General features: G+C 35.8%; 2 protein-coding genes across 3 annotated transcripts in view; both read right to left on the bottom strand.

The window, feature by feature from the left end:
- Window positions 1-5,677, bottom strand: part of TXK (TXK tyrosine kinase) — a 62,513-nt gene extending 56,836 nt beyond the window's left edge. The window contains exon 1 of the mRNA XM_074229500.1: window positions 1,306-5,677. Within this exon, the coding sequence (XP_074085601.1) occupies window positions 1,306-1,369 (64 nt within the window). The 5' untranslated portion in view covers window positions 1,370-5,677. The remainder of the gene's footprint in view (window positions 1-1,305) is intronic.
- Window positions 5,678-5,803: 126 nt separating this feature from the next.
- The window catches only part of TEC (tec protein tyrosine kinase), a 93,181-nt gene continuing 86,295 nt past the window's right edge, over window positions 5,804-12,689 (bottom strand). For both annotated transcript variants that reach the window (XM_074229498.1, XM_074229499.1), the window contains exons 16-19: window positions 9,582-9,646; window positions 8,034-8,152; window positions 7,791-7,948; window positions 5,804-6,795 (exon numbers count right to left, since the gene is read on the bottom strand). In XM_074229498.1, coding sequence (XP_074085599.1) covers window positions 6,712-6,795; window positions 7,791-7,948; window positions 8,034-8,152; window positions 9,582-9,646 — 426 coding nt within the window. In that variant the 3' untranslated portion in view covers window positions 5,804-6,711. The remainder of the gene's footprint in view (window positions 6,796-7,790; window positions 7,949-8,033; window positions 8,153-9,581; window positions 9,647-12,689) is intronic.

Genomic DNA, 12,689 nt, shown 5'->3' with positions numbered 1-12,689 from the left:
TCTCCACCTTGTAAGCCATTTCCCTCAATTTGAAATGAGGAGTTTGATTTCTGCCATTCATGTCTCTAATCTGCTCTGTTTGACTGGCCAAAAACAGGTTAGAGGCCAGTTCAGTGTAGCTGATGATACACACAAGTTATCCTTAACATGTCACTGGTCAACTACTTGAGGCAATCTCCATGCCAATATATCAGTAAATAAAGGCCCTTCTGTCCTGCGCTATCTTTCAAAGTCTGTCCAGGTTCATGTTTTTTGCTTCCACAACACTCTCTACCTCATCCTCTGCCATCCCCTTCTCCTTTTGCCTTCAATCTGTTGCAACATCAGTCTTCTCATACCATCTTTAAGATGTAGGCAATGAGTATATACTTCATTTGGGTACGTGCGTTCCATTCTACACTAGGGAAAAGTGCAGAAAGTTTGCTGGGTCACACTCCAAAAGAGGCAGAATTAGAATCAGCTTCTTGACTGCCAGGCCTCTTTCTACTAAATGTGGTTCCAAAAATAAATATTTTTTCTGGACAATTACATTTTTGTAGTTCACATTCAGACCTTGGGATGCTCCAGTGGTTTTCCTTGAAGTTCTTAACAGTAAATACCTTAAAATTATGGAGAGGCAAAACCTTCAAATGATTTTTAAAATTACATAGTACACACATGTGTTTATGTATATAAACACTGTCAAGATATTATTAGGAGTATCTGATTTCCAGAATTAAGTTTCAACAAGAGAACTGTGTCCTGAGTTTGGCATCATAATAATCCTCTGTGCTCACCCTCTGGATGATCTCAGTCACAACAAAATCCCAGAATTGTTTTATATAATTACTGTATTGCTTTGACCAGCACCAGATGTTCTGAGTTTGAACAAACACCTGTAGTACTATGTACTAGTCACGAAGTCCTGTAATGAATCAAACTTCTCTCATCACCGCTTTTACCCTTCATTGCCAAGGATGCAATGCACTGCATAGCCATTTGGATCAGTATTAAGATCTCCCCACACTGCCTCAGATTCCCTCACCAGGAGAAGGACCTTGGCACATGAGTCTACCTCTCCACCTTGCTTGTAAGCAATTTCCCTCAATTTGAAATGAGAAGTTTGATTTTTGCCACTCACGTCTCTGGTTGACTCTGGCCGACAACAGGTTAGAGGCCAGCTCAGTCTAGCTGACAATACACACAACACACATATACACAAGTTATCCTTAACATGTAACTGGTCAATCATTTGAGACAAATCTCCATGCCAATACATCGGGGAATATATGTTATTGAAAACAAATGGCAACATTTCTTACTTACAAGTAGAAAGAATCATTGTAGATTGAGCTTTCTGGTTGATGCACATAAAACAGCCTTCAATCATTTGACTATATCTGAGCCACAGAACTATATATACACATCCTCCTTTAAACTGAAAATATAGTTCACTCAAGTAGTTTGTCACAGGCAAAACCTAACCCCACCTATCTTCCTGCTGTAAAAACCTCAAATAGCAAATGTGTGTGAAGCACAGGGATGATATTCTCATGGGCAACAAAAAACACTTTAGAGAATTTATCTCTAGGATGGTATACTCAGTTCTCCAATGACCACTAATAGCTCCCCACTATCCAATGGGACTCCATAGAGCATTAGAATAATAGAGCTGGAAAGGACATCAGAGATCAATTCCCTTTTTATGAAAGATGAAGAAACTGAACACAGAGCTAAAGTGACTTGCCCAAGGTCACACAAAGAGTAGCAGTAACAGTTCTCCTGGAATCCATTCCAGTGCTCTTTCCATAACATCACAGTTTCTAAATGTAGGATGAAATGGGGAAGTATTAGTTTAAGAAAAAAAAAACCCAGTGAGTAATGAAACTAAGTCAGAGTTGGGTTCTATAAACCCTAAAGACCTGAATCTAAAGGAAAATTCTGATGAACTTGTCTTACAGTTTGAGGTCACTTTGATCTATTTTCTCAGCTTTCCCCTAATCTACACAATACACATCTCTCAATGAATCACATTTTGGAGATGAAACACACCTTAAGGACAATCTGGTTGAATGATTCCAAACTCAAACAGAAACAGGGACCCATAATCCACATACATGAGGATCCCTATAAGCTGCTTTTTGGATTAAAATATAATGCTAGAACCAGAAAAACACTGTACACCCTAACAGCAACATGGGGGTGATGATCAACCTTGATGGACTTGCTCTCCATCAGTGCAACAATCAGGGACAATTTGGGGCTGTCTGTGATGGAGAATACCATCTGTATCCAGATAAAGAACCATGGAGTTTGAACAAAGGTCAAGGACTATTCCCTTTAATTTAGGGGAAAAAAGACAGATATCTTATTGTCTGATCTTGTTATCTCTTATACTTTTTGTTTCTTCCTTAAGGATATGATTTCTCTCTCATCACACTCAATTTGGATCAATGTACAACATGGAAACAAAGTAAAGACTGACAAATTGCTTTCTGTGAGGAGGTGGGGGGAGGGAAGTAAGATTGGATGAAAAATTATAAAACTCAAAATAAATAAAATATTTAATAAAAAATAAAATGCTATGTTTTATTGTATTTTTATTTGTTTTGTTAAATATTTCCCAATTATATTTTAATCTGATTTGGGTAGTACTTGGAAGTGTTGCAGCCATTTTGTTGAACACCCCCTGATCTGGTCTATTCTTCTCATTTTATAAAAAACTGCAGCCCATTGAAACTTGCCTAAAGTGGAACTAGAAGTAGAATCCAGTTTTTTTACTCTGAGATAAGAGTTCTTTTCATTAACCAATCTGCTTTTCTTTCTTCCAATTTCTTCCTTTCTTTTCAGACTAATACTTAAAGAACCCTGTTGATAGCTGAAGGATAATAGAACTAATAATAAAAAGAACACTAGACCACAATTTATAAAGCCTGGTTCTAGTCCTGATTCTGATGAAAATACATAGTGTAATCCTGAGTAAATCTCTTTCTCTCTTTGGGTTTCCATTTACTCATCTACAAAGTAACAGTGTTCAAATCATTGATCCTCTAAGGTCCTTTTCAATTAAAGATTTTAAGGTTCTATATAGAGATCGATTTCTAGCAAGTGTGAGAATATGAAGAAATTTCCATTTACTCTACTTGAAAGAACCATAATACCAACATGAGGGGAATACTTTAAGGATATAATATAAATATGGACAACAGGCTTGTACCTACCATCCCTGTTACTGCCATGCCTATTTCTTTGCTTTCCAGTCACTTCCTCATTAGTATTCTGTGTAAATTTTTCCATTTTGTTATTTTAGCCTTGGTCCTCACTAAGTAAACTAAGGGGGGGGGGGAGATAATACTAAGTGTTAGCTAAATATTTAAAGACCACTGAGTGAAAATGTAGAAAAACAAAATATGATAAGGTGTATTTAAGGGCAATTCCATTGAGAAATTAACCAGGACTGCTCTCAAATAAAATGACATTTTATTTAGAAATATTTCCTGTGTTAATAAAAACTCCCTCAAAGTTAAATAGAAGGGATGTGGAAGAAAAGGTAATATTAGCTATGTTCAGTTTAAAGATTGCCTTATGTTCTATTTTCTTTAAAGTGTTCTCATCCAAGCAAAGAAACAAAAAAAAAATGAAATTTCCTGGATGCAGGAATAATCAATTCTAGATGTTAATGAAAGAAATTTCTTTCTTGAACAATTATCTTTACATTTTAAAATTCATGAAGTCTTTTATTTCCTGCCTAATATTTCAATGGAATTGCTTTTAAGTACATTTCCTCATCTTTTAGCATAGTCACCCAAGGGTCTTTAAACATTTAGTTAATGTTACCTAGTATCATCCTTTTTTCTCAGTTGGCTTATGGGTAAAAAGAAAAATTAAATAAATGAGAAAACAACACCCTCACCCCAATTCTGGGAAGAGCTCATGATTTTGGTGGGGAGACAAGAGCACAGCTATAGAATGTCCTAATACAGACTTTCCTCTTCCTTCAATTACCAAATGAATGCTGCTAATCACTAGTACACAGGTTGAATGAGAAAAGTTAATTCCAATGGAGACCACACCTTTATCCCAGATTTCAATTTACTAGATGGGTATGACACGTACAAAAAAAAAATGATACAAGGTAGAGACTTAAGATCTAGACAAAATACTCTAGCTGGGGTTGGGGAAAGCTCAATAGAATAAGTGGTACCTGCACTGAGTACCTGGACTTAAGGAAGCAAAGGACTATGAAAGGCAAAAATGAGGATGGACATGGCATGTCAGATTCAGAAAATAAGATAATAAGATTGGTAATAAATAATAATAAATAAGATTGATGTAAAAATAAGGCTAGAAAAGTAGTGTATTTGAGCCATTGTGATACAGCCTCCTTGATTGTATTGTTGACTGCTCTAATCTTTTTCGTGCCCTCAATCCTTGATGTCTCATATTAGACATTGAGTCTTCCACTGATTACATGTAAGTTGCTTAAAAGCAGGGACCATTTCATTTTTTCCTTTATATTTCAAGCAGTTAACACAAGACCTGCCCCAGAGTTGGCACTTTATAAGTACTAGATGGTTGAGTTAAAACACACCTTAATAGAGGTCTATTATTTTATCCCTACTGGTCTGTCTGACTCTTTTGGGAAAACCACCATTAGGTGTTATTATGGACTGGGAGAATGATGAGTCATGTGGAGACACCCAGCAGGCAGTTAGTGATGTGGGACTATAAAAAAATCAACAACAAAAAGGAAGAAAATAATCACTGTGCACTTACTATATACCAAGCACTATACTAAATGCTAAGGATACAAACGCAAGCAAAAAAGAATGCCCTGTCCTCATGGAGCTTATATTCTAATGGGAGAAGACAAACATTTCATTAGGGAAAATTTGAAGCTCAAGAGAGAGACTGGAGTGGGGGAGTGCTATACAGAAATTACTAGATGTATGTGTGAATGTGTATGTGTGTGTGTGTGAGAAACAGAGAGAGAAAGAAAGAGATGGGGAGAGACAAAGACAGAGACAGTATTATCAATTGTCTGAAATTGATAATTGAATTCAAGGGAGTATATGAGATAAGCAAAGGGGAGAATATTAGAGGAGAGAGAATAGGATCCAGCACAAAAAAAAAAACAAAACCGAGGTTGTAATTGTGCTTCAGGAGTAAAACATTGATGTGAAATAAGCAAAAGAGAATGAGAAGGCAGAGGCATCTAGGTAGGAAAAAAAACATAGGAGAGATCCATATCAGAGAAATCAAGGAAAATAGTATCCTGGAGGAGCTGAGAGGAGGACTAGTTTCAGGTAAACATAGACAGTTAACAAAGCTGTGAAATAGCAAGGTGAGAAAAGATTATCAGACATAGCAATAAAGAGATCATTGGCAGTCTTTGAGGAAAACAGACTCAGTAGAAGGGTGAGGTTGGAAAGTGGATTGCAGGGGATTTAAGAATGTGGAATAAAGAAACAGAAATAGAAAGTGTAAAGGACAGTAAGAATTTAGAAGTAAAGGGAAAAAAGATATAGATAAAAGGGTGAGGAATGGCAGAGAAAAAGGGTCTTCAGTGCAGGGACACTTAAATCTCTTTGCATCCCTCAGAATGCCTATTTCTATAATGGAAATGAAGGAAACAGTGTATGATATTAATAATGCTACTTCCACTGGAGGGGAAAAATAGTGAATCTTGGAGACAGGGAAAAGAAGTGAAAGCGCTGAAACTGGAAAAAGAAATTCTTTTACTTTTAAATCAAAAAGAGAACTCATTTCTTATAAATATATAACTTTATATATATATGTATATATTTACAATATGTACAGAATGTAAATTATTTGGATTGTGATAACACATAATACTTCAATGGACCTGTAATCTTATCCATGTGGACAATCCCTTGGACCATGAAACCCAAGAATGCCTCCTGGTCCTATCCAACTCAGATACATATCCTCCTACTGAATTTTCTCATAGAGTCTCACCCAATTTTCTGTAGACATCTAGATCTCTTGACACTGAAGAGAAGCCAGTGGAGTATAAAGATTATCCATTCCTCTTTCTTACTATGTGACTGGTCTCTGAAAATACTCTATGCAATTCTTCAATAACACTATGTTGCTGTCTATTCATGACTACTACATGTCGCTCCATTTCATTCAGATGATACACAATTATTTGATTATTTGAATTATTTTGAATATTAATTATTTGAAGAATAGGTTACTATATCACTTGTAGCCATACAACATCACCTAAGTATTGAAGAATGCTTAATAATATTGAAAATGATTCCAACAATGGTGACTTAGATGATTTGGGCTCTTTCTTCTTTTAATGCCTGTTTTCAAGATGAGGCTGTGAGCTCCAGGCCTGAGAAAACAATGAGATGAGAAGATGCTAGGGCATTCCTCTGCATGATGTCACCATTTCTAATCCTGTCTGAATCTTAACCTCCATTGGCACCACTGGCTTCTTCCAACTGACAATTCTTCCCCTTGAAAGTGTGAATCTTTGAAGAGCTGTCTTTTTGTAGTTTGTAGTTACTATCTGTAAGGTTGTTATCATAGCTGGAGAATAAGTCACACTTTTGGTGTGGATGCTCCTCAGTTAAAGGCCTGGTGTGTTTCTGGAATAAGCCAAATAAATTGTTTATCTATGTGCAAAATAAATATTCTGCACAAGGCACCATTTTTCCTTGTGCTCTGGCATTAGGGAACTGGTAGTTATAGCACCATTTATCTTCCAAAAGTGTCTTCACATTCTGCTAGTTCATCTATTGTGCGCAGCAACTCTTCAAATGAAGGTCTTCCCTCTGGTTTCTGTGTCCAAAAAACAAAAATAGTATTTGATACTTAAATATGTTTAAAAATAATTTATCTTTGTTGAATTTGTGTAACAATGTTAATAGTGCATCCCTCACTATCTCCAAAATGCTTGGGTTATTCCAACAGTTTCTTAACTAACTTCCTGCCTGCATCCTTCGTCGTGGATTAAAAAATTCATTTACATATGACAGTCAGACTAATAATTTCAAAATACTACTTTTATCACATCATTCATCTACAAATGACTCCCTCCAGGCAACCTATCAAATTTCCCTCCTCCAATCCATCCTGCTTAGCACAGTTATCAGGTAGGCAATTCCCAAATATTTATTGGCAGATGCTCTTCAATGCTGAGATCTAATCTATATTTTGAAGGCTAGAAAGATTTCTCATCCAGCTATTTACAATGTTGACCAACTGGTTTGGGATCACACCTGAGACCCAAGAAATACCCAGTAGGCATGGGAAATCAATCCCAACTCCCTATTTCCTGGACAAAGTCCATTTCCTTATGGAGGGATGTCCCAAAAGGAATGAGAATACCCCTCAGGCATGAATTACTCCCAGAGCATCCTTATGGTTTTTAAAAGTGTGGCCCAGTTCCTATGGCAAGCATACCTAAGTAGGGATTGTAGTTACCCTAAATCAGAGCTAAATTGTTTACTTCTTCCAGAGGCAGCATAGCAACCTGGATAGAGTGACTAGGCTTAGAATCCCAAAGATATGAGTTCAAATTCCACCTTTGATACTTAATAGCTGTGTGACCCTGAACAAGTTTCTAAGACTTATTTATAATAAGTCGCAGCCAAACTAACCTTCCCCACTGAGATGCAGATCACAGTAAATATTTGAAATTTACTTGAACAGATTACTAGAAATTATTAAATGTACACCAATAGAATATGATGAATCCCTTCTATCCACAAATACTCAATCATAACCAAATCTTTCCAGAGAATTAAAATAAAAATATATAGAGAAAAACATACCTCATGCCAACAACTCAGCATCATTTCATAAACATATCTGGAAGCTAGCTTTGGCCGGTAAAGCCTGTGGCCACGGCTAACCATTGTTACCACCTCAAAGTTGGCATTTTTCTCAAAAGGCATTCGACCCTCTGTGAATATTTCCCACATTAATACACCTGGAAATTGACAAAAATCACCAAGTTACCTTTGAGCAACTTTTCCATAAAATGATCCTGAAGAATCCTTGAAAAAGATGCTTACCAAATGACCAGACATCTGACTTGCTGCTAAATCGGCAGTAATTAAAAACTTCTGGTGGACACCACTTCACAGGAAATTTTGCACCTGAAGAACTGGTATATTGGTCATCCAGGACATATCTAAATTTAAACATATCAAGAACTCATACCACATATTTTGTTCTAAGCAATGATAAGATTCTATGATTCTAATTGCTAGGATAAGATAAAATAAAATTGCTAGGATAAGATAAAATATACCTTCAGAAGATGCACTTAAAACTTAGCCTCTTAAGCATTGTGTAGATTCCTCACAACAAATTTAAATAACATTATATTGAGCTCTCAGAAGAGAAAGGGACCATGAAGCATTTAATGAGATATACTACCACCTAGTGGTACAGCACCATGAGGTAGACTCATAGTTAAAGGACATTTGTAACTGAGGACAATCATTAATCTCCTGGGAAGGCACTTGATCCTGTGAAGACATTTCTTAGGATTATTAGTTCTACTAAATAACTAGTAGAATCTTTTCATCCTTCCCTAAGGATAAAATTTCACTCTTCACCACACTGCTTATGGCAGTTGCTCCTTATCTTCATTCTTTTGGCTGCTTCTCTATCAGGGGAGGACCTCACCTTACAATTGAATGAAAAAATAGAAATCATCCATTATGAGTCCCTTCCTCTCTTCTATTCCACATTCCCCACCTCACATCCTCTATGTCATCCTCCAATCTCCTCCTTTGATCTAGTCTTTGATGAAGAGGTGATCCTTCTTCCTAAGACCAGTTCCTCTTTAAGAATCTTTGACTCCGTCCCATTTCAACACTTTCTTCTCCATGAGTTTGCCAGTTTATTCACTCTTCTCCCGGTCTTGCTCATCTCCAGTCTTTTCTTATTTACTGACCTTTTGCCTACAGACATATTCACTTTTCCCCCAATCCTTTAAAAGCTTTCACTTGATTTTACCATTCACTGAAGTTATAGGACTCACTCTGTCTGTCTGTTTCTCTTACTTTATATAGATGATCTTATCTGATCCTGATAACAATGCCATAAAAAAGTCTTTGAGATGAGGAAACTGAGGCTAAGTAGCTTTCCCAAAAACCCACAGTTAACAATGCAGCAGAAAAAGGACAAGAACAGAGTTCTTCTGATTTCAAATGAAATAAATAATCACATTATCATAATAATAGCATTTATGGGGCGGCTAGGTGGTGCAATGGATAGACTACTGGCCCTGGCATCAGGAGTACCTGAGTTCAAATCTGGCCTTGGACACTTAATAATTACCGAGCTGTGTGGGCTTGGGCAAGCTACTTAACCCCATTGCCTTGCAAAAACCAAAACAAACAAATTAATTAGTTAATTAAAAAATGATAGCATTTAAATATTAAGTTTTGTAAAATGTTTTACATTTTAACTCAATTGATTCATATGCCAGTGTTCTTGCTACTAAATACCACAGCTAAATGCATTTTGTATTTCCAAGTTAAAAGATGTTCCCATACCAAATTTTATTTAGAGAAAATGCATAAAAAACATTCATATAAACTCATTCCTACCTTGCCATTCCAAAGTCAGACACTTTCACAACTCCTGACTCATTCACTAAACAATTCCTGGCAGCCTGAAATGCAAAAGTAGGTTGATATGTTAGTTAAAAAAGAAGCTATACCATGAAAACTCATAATTTCAGCTCTACATGATACAGCCAAAACTTTGACAAAAGGGAAAAAGCACAATAGCTTTTGGCGGTTTCCTGAGTAAACCATAAGTGCAGAATTTGACTTTCCTGAAATTAAAATCATTAAGCCTGATTTCTTACCGGTTAGGTCAACAGGATTATATGGATTAACTCTTGGAAGTATATAATAGCTAAGCTACAGGCAGGTTCATTCTTTTGTTCATTGTGCATCAGTTTCAACACATTGACTCCCAAGTCTGGTGCTCTACCACACACATGCTTCCTCAGAAGCATTGTCAGCAATCACCCCAGCTCCAAGTCAGTCAAATATAAAGCACCATGTAAAACCAATCTGGATTTATTATCATCATGCTTTCAAGGGAGGTTTAAAACAGAAATCAATGCTGGTTCTTCTAATTTATATTATAACATCTAAGGCAGTAGGCACTGAGGAAACATGTCTGTGGTACTGCACTGGACTTGGGGAGTCACACATGAATTGGTATTCCACCTCAGATATTTAATAGTCTCAGACACTTACTAGCCAGGTCACCTTGTGCCAATCACCTCACTTTTCTGGATCACAATTTCCTGATCTGTAAAAGGGAGTGAACTTAATAAAGCCCCTAAATAAAGTTCTAAATCTATGATCCTATGAGTTTCATTAGACTGTGCTGTAAGTTTTAGATGTTATAAAATTGCAGATGAAAGAAAATTTGTAAGCAATTTATTTTAATATAAATTTTGCTTAACAGGTATATATATATATATATATACATATAGTATATAAGTAGAATGTTTCTCGAATAAATAAATAAAACTTTCCTATTACATATGTGCACTAACATCAAAACATTCGCAATGAACAAAAATGACATTTTCTACGGAAAAGAAACTGGGCACTTTAAAATTTCCATCTATTCCTATAGTGTTGCCAACTTAAATATGCATTGTGCAGATTCTTCACAATAAACAATATTTTGCCATAAACGAAAACAGTGTAAAAATCATTGAATGAAGGAAATAGTTTATTTAAAAGATATAGAAAGAAGATCCACTAATACCATTGATCAGTCAATGTTAAAATTGGGGCAGAATAAGTCAATCTAACTTCCCAAGTTTTCCAAAGGGGGAAACTAAGTTTCAATATTGATCAATGATCTGCCTAAGGTCAAAGAACTAGTCAGCGGTAGTTCAGAGACTTGAACATATGATCCTGTTTCCATGTCTGATGATCATTCTCATACAACAAACTATTCCCAAGAAGTGGGGTTTTTTTTTTAGAGTTTTATATTTCAAAACAGTTTTTTTCCCCTCTGAATTGACTATAGCAACTTGAAATTTAACTGAAAAAGACTTACTTAAGTTCTTCTTAGTTAATAGAACTAAAGGTAAGTCCAGGGCAAAGGCTTGTTTGGATTAGGTGCCCAGTGTTGACAGGAAGCTTAATCTAGAACATAGAATGCTATATGATAACTAAGTGGAAAAAACCCAGTTGTTCTGATAATTTTCTGTATCAGTCAAATTAAGTTCATATTCATCTTTCTGGTCCTTTGACATCCAAATAACTTTAAGACCAAAAAAATGTCTGGTGGTCTCAATACCAACTTTCTCACAAAAGGACTTATTCTATCCTATAAAACTCAGGAAATCTGGTGCTAAATAAATTATATTTCCAGGGCAGCTAGGTGGTGCAGTAGATAGAGGACTGGCCCTGGAGTCAGGAGGACCTGAATTCAAACCAGCCTCAGATGCTTAATAATTATATAGCTTTGTGACCTTAGACAAGTCACTTAACCTCAATGCCTTGCAACCCCCCCAACAAAATTATATTTCCATAAGAATCAATTAACATAGAGGATAGAGATTAAAGTAAAAGGGTAGGTGGAGAGATGGGGAAAGAGCAGAAAGAAATGGGTGAGGAGGTAACCAAAAGATTCTCATTTCTTAACCTTCTCCAGATACCATTCTTTTATAAGAAATATTTATTTTGAATTTAAACTTTTCATAAAAAAAACATATGTATGAAAATTTCTGGGGAACTATATATGAATTAAGATGCATTTATTTTTCCACTGAACTAAAGTTTCTTCTTTCAATGAGATGAATTCTCTTCTAGCACACATCAAAAATGAGAATCTGGTCAAGAACACAAATTTGTTGATGATAATAATGTGAGGGAAATATAGATATTTTAACAATGGAAATACCACAGAGTCTGAACTTCACAAAGTGTACTTTAAAAAAAATTGTTTGTTATGGGATTCATGTTTTCTTTTGTTTAACTTTGTTTTGAAATCTTAATCCAGCCCTAAATTATTTTTTTGCCTGAGAGAAATGCAATCGAGAAATCCCATAAGACTATTATTGGCAAGTTGACAATAAGATTCCTACACCAATATCTAACTTATAAAACTTTTTCAAAATAATAATTTTGTCAATATATTTTGTTTTTATATCATCTACATTTTTCATTGTATTTATCTACCCCCCCCACATATAATGAAAGATAAAGATTTTAAAAAAATTTCTGTGAAACTAAACTATATACCAAAAAACCTGTTATTTGTCCTTCGTATTTGAAGAGGACCATGGCATCAGGGATATGATGCTATGACATGCAAATGAGTTGATTTAAATAAGGGAGGGTTGTGTAAAGGCTCCAGCCTCACTTTCTCCTCAACTTGCCATCTGAGTCCAGTGGCCAAATATGAATTAATATGACTCGAGATATGGTCCTGGATGGATTGGGAGACCTTGGTCTTTTTAAACTAAGGTTTTTACAGGTCTCAGTTAAACTGAGGCAATGCCCATTCAGGAAAGAAATAAGGCAATGGTGGATCTCCTTAACCTAATCCAAAAAAAAAAAAAATCAACCTGGGAGGGGAAGACCCTTCTGGTTTCTGGACAAAACAGAAACAATTGTTATTTACATTCACTCAGTCAGTTGGGGCCCAAACAGTTCCCAAGTGGAGTTAGAACTGGA

The sequence above is a fragment of the Macrotis lagotis genome, chromosome 3 (genome assembly GCF_037893015.1).
Source record: "Macrotis lagotis isolate mMagLag1 chromosome 3, bilby.v1.9.chrom.fasta, whole genome shotgun sequence".
NCBI classification, from domain to species: Eukaryota; Metazoa; Chordata; class Mammalia; order Peramelemorphia; family Peramelidae; genus Macrotis; species Macrotis lagotis.
The sequence above is the reverse complement of the archived record's forward strand: the minus strand, read 5'-3'. Positions and strand labels throughout refer to the sequence as shown.